The sequence below is a fragment of the Sarcophilus harrisii genome, chromosome 1 (assembly GCF_902635505.1).
Source record: "Sarcophilus harrisii chromosome 1, mSarHar1.11, whole genome shotgun sequence".
In the NCBI taxonomy this organism is placed as follows: Eukaryota; Metazoa; Chordata; class Mammalia; order Dasyuromorphia; family Dasyuridae; genus Sarcophilus; species Sarcophilus harrisii.
The window spans coordinates 663,788,003-663,804,977 of NC_045426.1; the positions used below are offsets into that span (position 1 = coordinate 663,788,003).

A 16,975-nucleotide genomic window follows, 5' to 3' on the forward strand; every position below is an offset into this window, starting at 1 on the left:
ACTGTTATTTCCACTGTACCATTCTCCCTCTCAAGACAGGGAGGGCATAAGAACTCAGAGAGGAGATAATATCCAGGGGAAGAGGGTGATTCATAGTGTTGCAAAAAAGTCAAAAAGATTGAGGGCTGAGAAAAGACCGTTGGATTTGGAAATTAAGAGACCACTGATAACTTTGGAGAGAGCAATTTCAGTTGAGGGGTGAGTTCTGAAGTCAGATTAGTTGAAGATAGCTCTCTTCTCTTCTTCCTGAGTCTTCTTTAGTTCTTGTTTTTCCTAGTTTCCCCAGTTCTGTCAACTTATACTTATACAACATAGACTCAAGGAACTTCATCAATCTGTTAGTCATTCAAAAAATATTTACATGAAATTGTTTCTTGAATATTTTTCTTCTCTTGCACAATATTCCAACATCCTACCAGTATTTGTCTTTACAGGATTTTTTTTCTGTCCTGTACCTAATGTTGGCAAATAAATTTTTTTTTAATTTTTTGAAGTATACAGAGTGTTAGGGGTTTTGGAATTTGTGGAAATAGATTTGGAGGATAAACATTTACAAATAAAATATTTTACATCTATAAAAAAAAGAAATATTTACTAAGCACCTATTATGTGCCAGGCACTGTGTTAAGTGCTGGAGATGCAAATACAAATAAAAACAAAGATAATCCCTATATTCAAGGAGTTTACAGTCTAATAAAAGAAGACAACACATGAAAGGGAGCTGGAAAAGGGAGGAAGGAAGAACAAGGTGGAGATAGCAGGCAAGGGGGGCATGATGAAAAAAGTCCAAAAGCAGTATAACTGGTGGGAAATTGGAAGAGGACTGTGCTGAGGCCCGTTAAATAGAAATCCTAGAGATATTGTAGCCCTGCCTCTCTAGTCAGAGGCTGATCTCCTCTGGACATTCTAGATTATCAATGTGCTTCTCTTTCTCTGTAGCTCATAGAAGGGGGAAGGGAAGTGAATAATAATTTATATAGGACCTGTTTATATATTTAAAGCTTTTTACAAAATTTTCCTGATCCTTACCAAATCTTGTGAGTTAGGTGCTATTATCATCTCCATTTTGCAGTTGAGAAAACTGATTAAACATATTAAGTGACTTGCCCAGGGTCACACAGCTAGTAAGTATCTGAGGTCAAATTTGAATTCAAATATTCCTGGCTCAAGTCCCAGTATTCTCACTAGAACTGGATACAGGATTGTAACTATAATCTGACAAAACTGAATATAGAGAAACTAACACCTCCTTCTCCCCAAAAGCTTTTCTTAATGTATTCCAAGATCATATTAGGCTCTTTTGGACTGCCACTCCATACCGCCGACTCCTACTGATTGAACTGACAGTCCATTAGAAGCCCAGGATCTTTTTCAGGAAAAAAAAAGCTGCCTAATCATTTCCATCCCCTTCTGAACCTGTGAAGATGATTTTTTGGACCTAAGTGTGCAGCACTTTACACTTGTCACCATAGAATGTCATCTCATTAGATTCAGCCCAAGGCTCTAGTCCGCGAAGAACGTTTTGGATTCTGATTCTGTCACAGTGTGTTAGTGATCTTCCTCAGCTTTGAGTCATCTGTAAATTGGATAAGCATGTCATGTTTGCCTTTATTGCTGATGAAACTGTTAAAGAGACACGCAGATTTCCCCAGGCATTACATTGCAGATCTGCTGCAAGTTGACATTGAACTACAGATGACTAGATTTTGAGGCTGGCCATTCAACCAATTATGTATGACTCCATAAACCGTATATCTCAATGTCTTCCAAATGAATAGTGTAAGATACTTTTTTTAGAAGCTTTGCTAAAATCAAGGTAAATGAAAGCCTCAGAATATTCCTTATCTCTTTGTTTCATAATCCTGGCAAGAAGGGAAATGAGGTTAGTCTGGAATGACCTGTTCTTGAGGGACACCCTGCTGCCTCATTGGAATCACTGCTTCCCTTTTTAGATATTTGTCCACCATTTCTCTAACAATCCATCCCAGGGAGCTCTCAGGAACCCAAGTTAAGCTCACTGGCTTGTAGTTTCTTTCCTTCTTTGGACACAAGGGCCACTCTGTTCTTCTCCTGTCCTAAGGGACCTCTCTCCATGAGCTTTCAGCTGTCACTGACAGTGGGGCAGCCATCACATGTTCTTGCTCTTTCAAGATTCAAGGATGTTACTCCTGTGGGCCAAGTGATATGAACTCATGGAGTTCATTTCCTTACTTGTGTGAAGGGATTAATTAATAAAACTGAACCGGATCATATCCCTTTCAGCTTTGATTTTTGATAGATGAGCAGTGACAAATTAGAACATCGGTGGGTTAGAGTTGCTGCTCAATCCCAAACTCATTTTCAACCGATATCTCCCTGGTTCTGTCCCAGGTACTGGAGGAACTAAAGATGTCGGGTCCAGGCCCAACGGCTTCCTATGAGCAGCTGGTGAGGCAGGTGGAGGCCTTGAGCCGGGAGAACACTCACCTGCGGAGAGAACTCCAGGATAACTCCAGTCATTTGTCAAAGCTGGAGAATGAGACCTCTGACATGAAGGTATTGGCTAAGGGGTACAAAACCTAGGAAAACGGGGACATTGGGGTGTGAGGTATGAGGTCCCATAGATATGGAATCGGAGCCATGGTTCATCAGGATGATATGGGATATGGGACCCATAGTGGGAGCAGATGACAGGATGTAAGGGTTATAGAGACAGAGATTATAGTTGAGTGGTGGGTGGGTTGAGAATAGAGGAGATGAGGTGAGTCTGGATGTGGAATGGTAAGGAAGCATAAGTTGCTATAAGACACACTGAGGACAATTTTGAGAGCTGAGCAATGGGGAAATGAATGGGGGGGAAGATAGTAAAATGGAATTCAATTGCTATTGCCACCCTATGATACTCAGCCCTATTCCAACTGACATACTCACAGGCAGCTGTTTGGAAAGAACTGTCCCTTCCTTCCTCTCTGACCTCAGTCTCTCCATCTGTAAAATATAGATAATCCTAGGTAGCAATCTTCCTTGATCCCAGGGCCTGTGGTAATGATAGGGGAGGTGAGGGTAGGAGTGAGCTCTCAATCTGAAAGCTGGAGCTGGACTGAGCGGGGGTTTGCTTTCCTTCCTAGGAGGTGCTGAAGCACCTTCAGGGGAAGTTGGAGCAAGAAGCTCGAGCAATGGTGTCGTCTGGGCGGACTGAGTTGTTGGAGCAACTGAAAGGTAAGCCGGAGTGGGAGGGAGCCCTGGACCCCATGTCTGGAGGAAAAAAGTACGACAAAGACTCCAGTCTTTCTAGAGCATCCAGGCTAGCAGGAGGCATCAGCCTGAGGCATTGGACCAAGCTGGGAAATAGGTATAGTGTAGAAAACTCCAGGTTAGTTCTGAGGAGACACATGTTGAATTTGAGAAACATTTGCTTTAAAATGTTTAAATAGGCATTTGGGGATGCTAGATCACAGCTCTTGAGAGAGAGTGTAACTAAAAATGTAGATCTGGGAGTTATTGCATAGAGAAGATAATTAAACCCACTGGAGGTGGTGAAAAAGTGTAGAGAGAGAAGAGAAGAGGTCCTGGGAGAGAGTTTTGGAGTATACCCACAGTTAGCATGGGTAATGATCTAATAAATGGGACTGAGAAGGAGCAGTCAGACAGTAGGAAGTAAGTAGGAAGAGAATCAAGGTGAGACAACAGTGTCAAGAAAACCGAGAGGGGAGAGAGTATTCAGATGAAGGTGGTCATCAATGTCAAATGCTACACGAGTAAAGGAGGAAGACTGAGACACAAGTGTATAGAGAGCCTAGAATCTATCCAAGTGAGAAAAACTCAGCTGTTCCAACAGGTATAACATGGGGGAGGGGGATTAATTAATTCCATGACAGATGGCTTTGGATTTAGTAACTTTAGAGAGTACTTGAATTGAGGTTGGAGATTAGATTTCAGCATATTGAGAAGTGAATGATATCAAACCAACAAAAGATGATCCAACTAGGAGAAGTAAAGCTGTTGACTGAGGGAGGTGGGGAAATCTCCCCCCCCTCAGTCAACAGCTTCATTTCTCTTAGTATCAAATATGTCTACTAAAGGTCTGATGTCAATAACAGTAGTATTGTTACTACTAATAACAGTAGTAAAATAAGAGCCATTCCCTAATAGATACATGGTCAATCAATTAACAGGGTTATTGAGTTTACTAAGTGTCAAGAATGATGCTAAGTGCTGAAAATACAACAGATCTCAAAAGAATTACAAACCTTTAGCAGGGATAGAAAACACTGTATCAAATCATTAAAAAACTTGCCAATCAAAAAAACTGAACGATGTAAATAAAATCAAAGGATATGGAAACAATGAATGTAGACATCTTTTTCTAGCAATTTGGCTTTGAAAGGAAAGAGACATGTAGGACCATAACTTGAAGGACTGGTATGATCTGTTGAAGGGTTTTTTAAAGGAGAGGACACCTGAATATATATGTAGATAGTAGGAAGTAACTTGTAGATAAGAAGAGACTAAAGATATATTAGTGTGAGTACTGGACAGAAATATATAGGGTTGTTTTAATTTTTAAAATACTATTTTATTTTTCCCCAATTACACATAAAGACAATTTTTACTATTCATTGTTTTTTTTTTGTTCTGAGTTCCAAATTCTATCTTTCTCTCTTCCCCCCACTATAATAAGTAATCTGGTATAGGTTATATATATGTATTCATATAAAACATTTCTGAAAGATGTGGTTTTAATCCCAGTCCTATACTTCATTAGTCATTTAAATTATCTGGGCTTCAGTTTGTCAGTCAAATCAAGGACTTTAACTACCTATATAAAGTTTCTTCCAGCTTCCAGTCCTGTGACATTTGTTATCTGGTATTGAATAAGTATTTTTCCTTTCTGGGGCTCTTTCTTTCCATCTATCCAATGGGGAGAATGTCCTTCCTTTCCCTACTTCCTAAGGTTTCAAGTAAGAAGTCATTACTTGGACCTTGGGTGAAGGGAAGCTCAGAGCCCCTGCTTATGGGCTATTCTGGCCTCCCTCTCCCCTCTCAGCCCTGCAGATGGATATCACCAACCTGTACAACCTCAAGTTTCAGCCACCGGCTCTTGCTGCAGAACCTGGCAGCCGGAGTCGGAGCCGGAGCCCGGAGGGCAGCCCCCTGCACTGTGCTGCCCCTGCAGCCACAGCCCAAGGGCTGCCCAAGAAAAGAGAAGAATTGGGAGAATTGAGCAGGGCCACCGTCCGCCTGCTGGAGGAGCTAGACAAAGAAAGGTAAGAGGGAGCAGAGAAGATGAGGCCCCTCAAGAGTCTTGACCAATATTGACAACCTTGGAATCAGGAGGCCCGGAGTCAAGTCCTGGTCCTACCCCTATCTTGAGCAAATCTTTTCTCTCTGATCCTCTTTGTTGTGTGACCATGGACAGGGACCTCAGGCTCTCCATTCAAACCATGTGAGTGGGCAGCAGGAATATTGTCCCTCTAAATATTGCCATGGGCAGGGTCTAGGGCTCTGGGAACATGCTGGAGGTCTTAAGGAGAAAGAAGTGATTCAAGTTCCTGTTTTTTATCTTTTCCCTTGGTCTTAGAGGCTGGGAATGAGTCTCTGGAATTTGTAGAACTTCTATATCAACAGAGAATGCCATAGCAACCATTTTTCACTTTAATTTTTAGTCCCATCTTCCCACCTCAGTATATGACTTCATTTGCACTGTGAATTATTTCTTATCTCTTTACCTCATTTCTCTTCTGTCATGAGTTTTCTGCCAACTCAATTCAGCTCAAACAGCATCATTTTTATGTATGCCTTGTGGTGCCCAAAAAATGGTGTTGGGGAATATATTCAAACAAGGCAGAATCTCAAATCTTGGGCATTGTACAGAAGCTCAAAACTTTACTAGCCATGTAACCTTCTCCCTGGGCCTCAGTTTCTCTATCTGCTAAATTAAACTAATGACATTTGTCTAAAACTCACTTCCTCCCAGGCTTGTTGAAAGGAAAATCCTTTGTAAATCATGATAGTGATAGAGAAGAGAATTGAGATTGTTACTGGGGGATTGGTGAGAGAGGGGACTTTGGTGGACCCCCTCAACTATGTTCCCTCCATCTCCCAACAGGTGTTTCCTGCTGGCTGAGATTGAGAAGGAGGAACAAGAGAAACTCTGGTATTATGGGCAGCTCCAAAGCTTGTCCCAGAGGCTGGATGAGCTGCCTCAGTCAGAAACGGTGAGGAGGAATGGGCCCAAGGGTTTGAATCTTACATCTAGGGAGTTGGGGAGGGGGCTTGTGTGGCCTTGGACTGTTCACTTGTTATCTCTGAGAGGGAGGAGGAAATTTCTCCCAGCCCAATTCACTCTTATCCCCTCTCCCAGTTTTTTTTTTTTTTTTGGCAGTCTTAATTCTATTTTATTTTATTTTTCAGTTTTGAATTATCTCCCTTCCTCTCCCTCCCATCAAGAAAGCAAGAAAATCAAAGCCCCTTATAAACATGTAGAGTCATGCAAAATAAATTCCCACGCTATCCATGTCAAAAAAAAAAATAAAGAGAAGAAAATATGTTTCAAAATGCTCTGGTTCCATTAATTCTGTATCTGGAGGTGGATCATATGTTTCATCATGCATCCTTTCAAGCTGTAGTTAATCATAGTGTTGATTAATTACAATTAATGTCACAATTAAATATCTTTAGTATATCACTGTTGCTATATAAATTGTTTTCCTGATTCTGATCATTTCACTCTGCATCAGTTCCTACAAGTCTTCCTAGGTTTCTCTGAAAATGATCCCCATCATCATTTTTAAAAAAAATTTTTATTATTAAAACTTTTTATTTTCAAAACATGCACGGATAATCTTTCAACACTGACCCTTGCATAACCTTGTATTTCAAATTCCGCCCCCTTCCCTCCACCCTCTCCCTTAGATGGCAAGCTATCTAATAGATGTATACACGGTAAAATATCAATACCTTGATCATTTCTTACAGCATCACAGTATCCCATCACATTCATATGTCATAACTTGTTGATGGGCATCCCCTCAATTTTCATTTATTTGCTGTTACAAAGAGAGCTGCTAAGTATCTTTATACTCATAGGTCCCTTCCCTTTTTATCTGACCTCTTTGGGATTCATATCTAGTATGGGGCAAAGGGCATTCACAGCTTAATAGCTTTGGGGGCTAGCTCCAAGCTGCTTTTCAAAATGATTGGGTTGGACACTGCTCCCCCAAAATGGTTAAAGAGCTCCTTTTCCCACAGATCTGCGGCAATTTGTCATTTTCCTTTTTTGTTGTATCCCTTCCAGTTTTCCATGCAGACAGACCTGATCCGGCAGCAGTTGGAGTTTGAAGCTCAGCACATCCGAGCGCTGATGGAAGAGCGATTCGGGACCTCGGACGAGATGGTGCAGAGAGCTCAGGTGGGGACCGGGGACCTGACCCCAGAAAGACCTCCCTCCACCCTTATAAGCCCCCGTATTGCCAGGAAGAGCTTTGTACCGGGGACTGAAGGTAGGGGAGGGCCAGACGTGAGCAGAGGGTCGAGGACGGGGCCGGGCTGAGGCCGCAGCGGAGCCAGGGCCCGGAGGGAGCCGAGGCAAAGGCGGGACTGAAGGCACCTGGAGTCAGGAGCTGGGCGGAGCTAGTGCCTAAGGTCTGGGTCTTGGACTGGGCGTGTGGCCAGGGGGCGGAGCCCGAGTTAGGGTTGGGGGGCTTGGAGATAGACCCGAGCTCCACATTTTACTTTGTAGATCCGAGCCTCTCGCCTGGAACAGATTGAGAAGGAGCTTGCGGAAGCCCAGGCTCAAACCCAGACCCGGGAGCGGGCGCAGCAGCCACAGCCAGAACACCAGGTATCGAGGGGTGGTGACGTCCAAGCTCAGGAGACCCTACCTCACCTCCCCGCGCCAGTCTGGTCGTCAGTGTTTTCTGGCTGCTCCTGAGCTCGTGGAGGGTGGAGCGGGGGTAATGAAAGTAGCCCGGGCCCCAGACGTCAACTCCCACCTTCCAGACTACCAGGGAGGTGCAAATAGATAAGGTCTAATGGTGGAATTGTTGGCATCGTGAGGGCAGGGAGGAGAGGGGAGACCCTTTGGGGCAGGAACTGTAGGGCAGGGAGCTAGGACCTCGTCCAATTAGTGCAGGGTACGTGTATCCACGTGTATAGATGCAATGCAATTTGATAAACATGTTTAAGTGCCTACTGTATACCAGGCACTGATCTAGGCACAAGGGCAAACATGAAAGAGCCTTTGTCCCACGGGAAGTTTACACTCTACTGGGGAAAAACATCATGAATGAACGTGTAAGTAAATATGAAATAACACAAAGTCGTTTTTTGAGAAGCCATAATAACTGGGGAAATCAGGAAAAGGCAGCCTGTGGAACATGTCACTTTAAAGGGGCTGAGGGTTCCAGGAGAAAGAACCCCCGAAGGAGAGGTTTCAGGCCTTGGGGGACAACCTGTGCAAAGGCACCCAGGAGGGAGGTGGGATGGGCAGGGAGCTGGGAGTGGGTGAATTTGACTGCAGTGGTTATTGAGGGGGAGTATGGGAAATAAGTCTATAAATATAGTTTGAAACCAGATTGCAACGGGCTTTAAATGCCAAATGGAAATTTATAGGTTCTGCTAGAGGCTACAGGAAACCACTGAAGTTTCTTAAACAGGGGGATGACAGGGTCTGATGTGTGCTTCTGCAGGGGTGCGTGGCACCAGCTAGGGAATGAGAGCTGGTTGTTAAATATTCATTTATACCTCTAAAGTCAGCAGTCCTTACCAATCAGGGCCTGATGGTTTTGTTGATTGTCTAGACTTTAAAAAGTATTAATAATCAAATCCCTAAACTTAAAATTCTCTCTGTGGGTACATTTTTTCCCCTTCTGCTGGAGAGCCAGTTTATTTTCAAAACATTTATCAGCACATCTTTAGCTTTAGGGATACAGTTTGGGCCCCTTATGGTAGCTCAGATCTCTAATCCCTGCTTATAGGGGAGGTTGAGGCTGGTGCATCACTTGAACTTGGGAGTTCTGAGTGGCAGGAGACACTAAAGATTACTACAGGGTGTCTGTCCTACTTGCACCCATTTATAGTAAGCCCCATGAGCACAGAAGTGGGAGGGATAAACTCATTTAGGTCCAAGACAGGGCAGGGTAAAGCTTCCTTACCCAACACCAGTAGGATTGGGCCAGTGACTGGCCATTGTACTTCTAGCCTAGACAAGATAGAGAGACAATTTAGATACAGATGTGTTATGTATGTGTATATATGTTGTTATTGAGTTATTTTAAGTTGTGTCCGACTCTTCATGATCCCTTGTGGACTTTTCTTAGCAAAGAAGGTGGAGCAGTTTGCCATTTCCTTCTCCTGTTCATTTTACAGGGAAGGAAACTGAGGAAAACTGGATGAAATGACTTGCCCGGGGACACACAGCTTAATTAAATGTCTAAGACTGAATTGGGGTTCAGTAAGATGGGTTTTCCTGACTCTAGATTCAGCTCTCTATCATTGTGCCACTTAGCTGCTTCAATATATAATAGATGATTTTATATATATCATGTATCTATATCTTCCTCTATGATTTGGCAGCCATACGGGGAGAGATAGAAGGTGCATTTAGGGTCTATTGGGATGATTCCGGAGAGGTGACAATGGCCCAGGCTGGAAAAATGCCTTTTATGAGCAAAGAGGACATGAAAATGAGAGTGTAATAAAGGGAGACTGGAGAGCTGGTTGAGTGTGAGAGAGTCAAGAGTTTAAAATGATTCATAGGTTGTAAATCTGGGAGACCAGAGGGATGCTGGTCCCTTAACAGAAACAAGGAAGCTAAGAGGGGGCTGGTCTTGTCTGTTGAAAGGAGATGATGAATTCTCTTCTGGACAAAATAAGTTTCAGTTGCCAAGCGGACAGAGCTAGAGAGATCCATCGGATATTTAGTTGATGATCTAGGTCTGGAGGTCAGGAGAGGGATGAGGGCTGAGTAGATTTTAGATCTGTGTAGAGGTCATAACTGACCCCATGGGATCTGATGTGATGAGAAAGAGAGAAACAAAAGAGAGAGAGACAGACAGGCAGAGAAACAGAGAGGAGAGGGAGAGAGGAGGAGAGACAGAGACAGAGAGAGGGGGAAAGAGAAAGAGGAAGAGAGACACTGAGAAACAGACAGACAATGGAAAGGGAGAGAGACAGAGAAAGAGAGACAGAGACAGAGAGACAGAGAAGCGAAGATAGCCCCGGAAGGATCCCATGGCATATCCATGTTAGAGGGCAGTACATGGAACCTAAGTCCCCTTCTTCCCTCAGACCCTCCTAGGGATAAAGCCAACGGGAGCAGAGGGGGATGGGGAGCCAGAAGCCCCCACCCACCCAGAAGATGGGACCAGCCAACTCAGCAACAGCAAGGTAAGCCATGACAAGCCAACCCACACTTCCAAAACTGGACCAAAGAAGGCCTGGGTTGAGCAGGGCTGTGAGAGCTGGTCTGGGTTCGTGCAGCCGGAAATGATTCCAAGAGAAATTCTCTTGGGGGGAAAAGGGGGGATGGGTTCTCAGGGTGTCTGGGTGGGCTGGAGAGCAAGACTGTGGGATCTAGGGGGAATGTGGAGGAATCCTCATCTGAGACTGAGCCCACTGGTGGACCCCAGGTGGAGGTGGTGTTCTGGTTGCTGTCCATGCTGGCCACGAGGGACAAGGAAGACATGGCCCGCACCCTGCTGGCCATGTCGAGCTCCCAGGAGAGCTGCGTGGCCATGCGCCGCTCGGGCTGCCTGCCGCTCCTGCTGCAGATCCTCCATGACGCTGACCGAGAGGCCGGCCCCGCCGAGGGGGCCAAGGATGCCCGGATGCGGGCCAATGCGGCCCTCCACAACATCATCTTCTCCCAGCCCGACGAGGGCCAGGCCAAGAAGGAGATGCGCGTGCTGCATGTGCTGGAGCAGATCCGCTCCTACTGTGAGACTTGCTGGGACTGGCTTCGGATGCAGGGCCAAGATGGAGGCCAGGGCCCCGAGGGCGGTGCTGGTGAGTGAGCAGAGGATGGGGAGGCAGCTAGAATGTGGAGGGCCCAGAAGGGGAGGTATCTGCTGGAAAGAGCCATGAGATCTGGGGTCTCATTCCAGCCTTGTCATTGACACGTCCTGCCTTACACTCTTCCTTGTTGGGTGACCAGGGGCAAGAGCCTCAGTTATATCATCTATGAAATGGGGATAATAACTCTTGCCCCATCCTCCTCACAGGATCACTTGGGAGAAAGCATTTATGCTTTGAAAATGTCAGAAATTATAATTACTATTGACTTGTATATCTCTGGGACTCAGTTTCCACACCTGCCTCTGAGCACTGGGTGACCTTCTCCTTCCTCCTTCCCTCCTCCCAGGGCCCGTACCTATTGAACCACAGATTTGCCAGGCCACATGTGCAGTAATGAAACTCTCTTTTGATGAGGAATACCGCCGAGCCATGAATGAACTTGGTAGGTGTAGAGGGAGGAGGAGAGGGAGGGAGGGAGGGACAATAGCAGGTTCACTGCTGGGTGCTGGGAGATCTGTCAGCTGTTCTTTGGGAAAGGCCTTGTTCCATGCTTGATGCAGGGGAGGGATTGAGGGGAGGGAAGCCATGGGAAAGGACTGGGCTCCTTCTTGGATTGGTGGATGACGCCCACCCTCCCCTACACTCACACAGAAGAATCTCCTAAAGTGCTAGGAGAAATTTGAAGAGGGAGGACCATTTTCATCTTCATCTGTGTGGTGGAGGAAGTAGGCAGAACCCTAACTAAGGAAGGGTGGAAGGGGCTTTGTCCCAAGGTGCCAAATTTGGAGGGTACTGACTAGTAGTCTGCTAGCCAAACAGAGATAACACCGATTAGCATCAGCCAGTCAAAAGCATTTATTAGATGCTTGTTTATGAGCCAGACATTGCATGAGGTGATGGGGATACCAATACAAAGAATGAAATGATCCCTATCACAGAGAGAGACAAAAATCAAGACATAGATATACACATATATAGTATGGTGATCAGTCTGTGGAGGTAAAAAGAGATTATATGTAAATTAACAGATATGCACATATATCTATATGTATGCAGGATAAATATAAAGTTAATAAAATACAAATAAATACAATGCCATTAAGCATGAAGTAGTCTAGGAGGAAGGGAGGGTACTAGCTGTTGGTAGAAGGAACAAGAAAAGGTTTCCTGCAAAAGATGGTATTTGGAGGGCAGCCAGGTGGCCCAGTGGATAGAGCACAAACCTGAAGTCAAGAAGACCTGAGTTCAAATATGGCTCAGATACTTTCTAGCTGTGTGACCCTGGGCAAGTCATTTAACCCCAATTGCCTCGGGGGGGGAAAAAAAAGAAGATGGTACTCTGGCTTCCTCTGAGAAGGGACTTAACAAGGCAGAGGTAAGGAGAGAATATATTCCAGGCATGAGGGGTTTTGAAAGCTGAATAGGCATTTATATTTAATATTAAGATGAAATAAAGAGACGGCTAGATGGCCCAGTGGGCAGAGCAGCTCAGGAAGACCTAAATTCAAATTCAGTCTCATAATTTAACACTCATTAGCTGTGTGACCATGGACAAGTCACTTAAACCCAATTGCCTCACCCCTCCCCCCAAAAAATTTTTTTATAATAGGAAGCCGCTGGAGTTTACTGAATAGGGATCAGGAATGTCCTCAAAGACTCAAGGCAAGACCAATGAGGAGATTGTGGCAATAATCAGGGCAAGAGGTGACTGTATCACTCTGGGCATGTCACCTAAATGCCTGTCTGCTCAGTTACTTATCTATAAAATTGGAAAATAATAACACCTACCTCCTGAGGTTGTGAACAAGGGGCTATGTAAAGCGGGATGTGGTCTGGACGTGAGAGCTGTTGTGGAGGTGGAAATGTTAAGACTTGGGAGAGGGAGGAGGCAAAGAGAAAGAGGAAATTATGAATCTGGGAAGACTAAGGATGACGACACCTTTGACCAAAACAAGGAAACAAAAAGGGAGAAATAGAAGAAATTCAGTTTGGAACATGTTAACTTAGAGATGTCTCAAGTCTATTCAGTACTAGGCAATTGGTGGTGCACAAATGAAGCTCAGATAAGAGACAAGTACACATGCATGTACACATCTATATGTGTGTTGTACAGGTGACACACTTATAGGGGATCTATGTATATGGACAGCTATTTGGCACAGGGGAGAAAACACTGGGCTCAGAAAACCTGAGCTTGAACCTAACCTCAGACACTTCCTAGCTGTGTGACTTTGGGCAAGTCACTTAATGTTCAGTTTTCTCATCTGTAAAATGTTATAATAATAACAACACTTACCTCCCAGGATTGTTAGGAGCATCAATTGAAATAATAATTACAAAACATTTAGCATTTTGCCTGATAATTAGTAAATGCTATATAAATGTTGGTTATTATTAGCTATTATGTGCATATACATATGTATATATGAATGTTTCTATAAATATATATAGACATGCATATAGCATATGCATTGAGATGATAGTTAAATTATGGAACCTAATGAGATTACTGAGACAGAGGATGCAGAGCTGAGTTGTATCCAGGATCCCTTTGGCAGTGAATCTGGTAAAGCCATGGACCCTTTTCAGAATCATGGTTTTTTGTGGGAAGTTTTTTCTATTTTTTTCTCAATAATATTTGATTTTCCCCCAATACATGTAAAGATAGTTTTCAACATTCATTTTCGTAAGACATTGGATTCCAAACTTTTTCTCCTTCCTTTCCTTACCTCCCCCCTCCCCAAGACAACAAGCGATCTGATATAGATTATATATATGCACAATTCTTTTAAACATATTTCTCTATTTGTCATGTTGTGCAAGAAAAATCAGACCAAAAGAGAAAAAAACCACAAGAAAGAAAGAAAGAAACAATTTTCTATGATTCTCTCTGGATATGAATGACATTTTTTATCCCAAGTCTATTGGAATTGTCCTGGATTGCCACAGAGAACCATGTTTTTTAATGAATGAAGTAAAAAATACAGAGGAATAGAAAGGAAGCCAATTATATTAAAATAGTCATCTTTTTTAAAAGTTCCTGGATCCTAGTTTAAGAACCTCTGTGTTAGAGGGAGAAGTGAAGAAGGGCATGAAAACTGAACTCATTTTCTTCCCTCCCCCCCCCCCCGAGCTTTCTCCTCTTCCCAACTTCCCTATTATTATTGAGTATACCACCATCTTCCCAGGGACTCAGACTCCCAAACCAGATATCATTCTCAACTCCTTATGCGATTTGTTGCCAACTTCTGATAATTTTACTTTGATGACATCTCTCATATATGTCCCCTTTTCTCTTCTGATATCATGACTGTTCTGGGGCAGGCACTCATTGCCTATTGTGGTAACTTACTGGTGGGTCTACCTGCCTCGAGGTTCTCCTCACTCCAGGACATCCTGCACTAAATTGACAAAGCAAGTTTTTTGAGTATGTCACCCCCCTTACTCAAACAACTTCGGTGGTTCCCTGTCACTCTCAAGTTTAAATATAAAATACTCTGATGTTCAAAGCCCTTTATGACCTAACCCCCACATATCTTTCCAAAATTGTTTCACCTTATGTCACCTCACATCCTCTTTGACATGCCGACACTGGCCCCTTTTTTATTCCTAGAAAACGATATTCCATCTCTCAACTCTGGGCAATTTAACTGTCCATTCCCCCAAAATGCCTTTCTCATCTTTGCCTCCTGCTTTCCCTGACTTCCTTTAAGTTTCAGCTTAAATCCCACATTCTGTTGTTGTTGTCATTTTCTAGTCATGTCTGACTCCCCATGACACCATTCTGGATTTTTTTTTGGTGACAAATACACTGGAGTGCTTTGCCATTTCCTCCTCCAGCTCATTTTACAGATGAGGAAACTGAGGCAAACAGGGTTAAATGACTTGCCAGGGTCACCCACCTAGGAAGTGGCTGAGGCCAAATTCCTCTTTAATTGTAGTGCTTTCCCTCCACTTATTCTCTAGAATTTATCCTGTGTAGTTTGCATATAGTCATTTATGTGGTAGCTCCCCTAATATAATGTAATTATTAATAATAATATAATATAACCTCCCTGACAGCAGGGACTTTTACTTTTTTTGTATATGAAGCACTTATAAGAGTGTCTGGCACATAATAGGCATCTGAAAAATATTTATTGACTGAATGACCAGGATGGAGCCTTGATTTCTTCAGTTAAGAGACATGATGTGAATGATGAGCTAGCAAAGGAGCTTGAAGTGATCAGTAGTGTCAAAAGCAGGAGGATGAGGCCTGAGAAAAGGTCAGCCAGGCTGGCAATGGGGAAATTGTTTAAAGTTTGGAGAAAACAAGTTTCAGTCAATGAAGTGATGAAGTCAGAATCCAGACTGAGGGCAAAGGGCCGAGGAAAAAGGAATGTAGCAAGTATAAACGGTTTTCTTAAGGAGTTTGGTCAAGAATGGAAGGAAAGGGATAGGAAGATAGTTTTCAACATAAAGTGAAGGGTTTTTTGGGTTTTGTTTTGTCTTAAATAATAACTTTTTATTTTCCTAATACACACAAAGATAGTTTTCAACATTCACCTTGGCAAAACCTTGTGTTCCATATTTTTCTCTGTTCTTTCCCCCCTCTCCCTTTCCTAAGACAGCAAGCTATCCAATATGTTAAATATGTCCAATTCTTCAATACATATTTCCACATTCATCATGCTGCACAAGAAAAATCAGATTAAAAAGGGAAAAAAGCAAACAAACAACAACAACAAAGATGAAAAAAAAAATGTTGTGATTCACATTCAGTCCCCATGGTTTTCTTTCTGGATTCAGATGACTCACTCTATCACAAATGTATTGCAATTGGCCTGAATCACTCATTGTTGAAAAGAGCCAAGTCCATCACAGTTGATCATCACATTATCTTGTTCTTGCCATGTACAATGATCTCCTGTTCTGCTCATTTCACTTAGTATCAGTTCATGCAAATCTCTCCAGACCTTTCTGAAATCATCCTGCTGATCATTTCTTATAGAAAATAATATTCTATTGCATTTATATGCCATAACTTGTTCAGCCATTCCCCAACTAATGGGCATCCATTCAATTTCCAGTTCCTTGCCAAAGTGAAGGTTTTTTAAAGATGAGGGAGGCTTGGATATGTGTGAAAGCAGTGAGGAAAGAAGCACTTGATAGGGAAAGGTTGAAAATTAGACATTTGGGGGAAATGATTGAGGGGACAGTCTGATGGAGAAGAGGGGAAGGAGCAAGTATATTCCTGGAGACTTTGGTATAAGGAACACACTTGGGAAAAGGAGGAGAGTATGGGGGAAAGGAGCTCAGGTCAAATGGCCTCAGTTTTTTTCAGGAAAGTCAAAGTAAGATCTTCAAATTCTATGATTCAAGATGGAAAATATTATCTACATCCAGATACTCCATATAAAGAAGTTTGGAGTCTGAATGCAGATTGAAGCATACTATTTCCACTTTGTTTTTTCTTTCTCGTGGTTTTCCCCTTTTGTTCTGATTCTTCTTTTAGAGTAATGTGGATTATGACTACTGTGGCTAAGGTGGAAATATGTTTAATATGATTGTACATGACCAACCTATATTGGATTGATTTCAGTCTTGAGGAAGGGTGAGGGGAGGAAGGGAGATTATATCTTATAAAAATAAATGTCAAAAATAAACAATTTCTTAAAAATAATAAAATGACAAAGTAAGGACTTCAGCTGGAGTAGAGGGTGGGTAAGAGGTGGAGAAGGGTTGAAAACCTGTAAAATATAGGTAGGAGGTCAATAACCTGTCTCAATTTTGGACTGATGAAAAATGCAGGGTTAGGAGCCAGGATGGGTTTCCCTTGAGACAAGACAATGGTGAGAAGGAGTAATTCAGGCTGGGCCAGGCATTCGATGATGATAGAAGGAGAAACAGATGGGGTAGTTACCTCCACATCCAGGAACAGTGAGCAAAGGCAGATTATGGCAAAAAGGCCAAATAGTACAGTAGAAACAGGAAAGGTTCA

At 43.1% G+C, this 16,975-nt stretch overlaps 1 protein-coding gene across 4 annotated transcripts in view; it reads left to right on the forward strand.

Moving 5' to 3' along the window:
* APC2 (APC regulator of WNT signaling pathway 2) overlaps positions 1 to 16,975 on the forward strand; it is a 68,857-nt gene that overhangs the window by 34,932 nt on the left and 16,950 nt on the right. For all 4 annotated transcript variants that reach the window (XM_031948060.1, XM_031948059.1, XM_031948062.1 and 1 more), the window contains exons 2-10: positions 2,371 to 2,535; positions 3,108 to 3,198; positions 5,027 to 5,246; positions 6,089 to 6,197; positions 7,277 to 7,390; positions 7,721 to 7,822; positions 10,270 to 10,368; positions 10,611 to 10,986; positions 11,342 to 11,437. In XM_031948060.1, coding sequence (XP_031803920.1) covers positions 2,389 to 2,535; positions 3,108 to 3,198; positions 5,027 to 5,246; positions 6,089 to 6,197; positions 7,277 to 7,390; positions 7,721 to 7,822; positions 10,270 to 10,368; positions 10,611 to 10,986; positions 11,342 to 11,437 — 1,354 coding nt within the window. In that variant the 5' untranslated portion in view covers positions 2,371 to 2,388. The remainder of the gene's footprint in view (positions 1 to 2,370; positions 2,536 to 3,107; positions 3,199 to 5,026; positions 5,247 to 6,088; positions 6,198 to 7,276; positions 7,391 to 7,720; positions 7,823 to 10,269; positions 10,369 to 10,610; positions 10,987 to 11,341; positions 11,438 to 16,975) is intronic.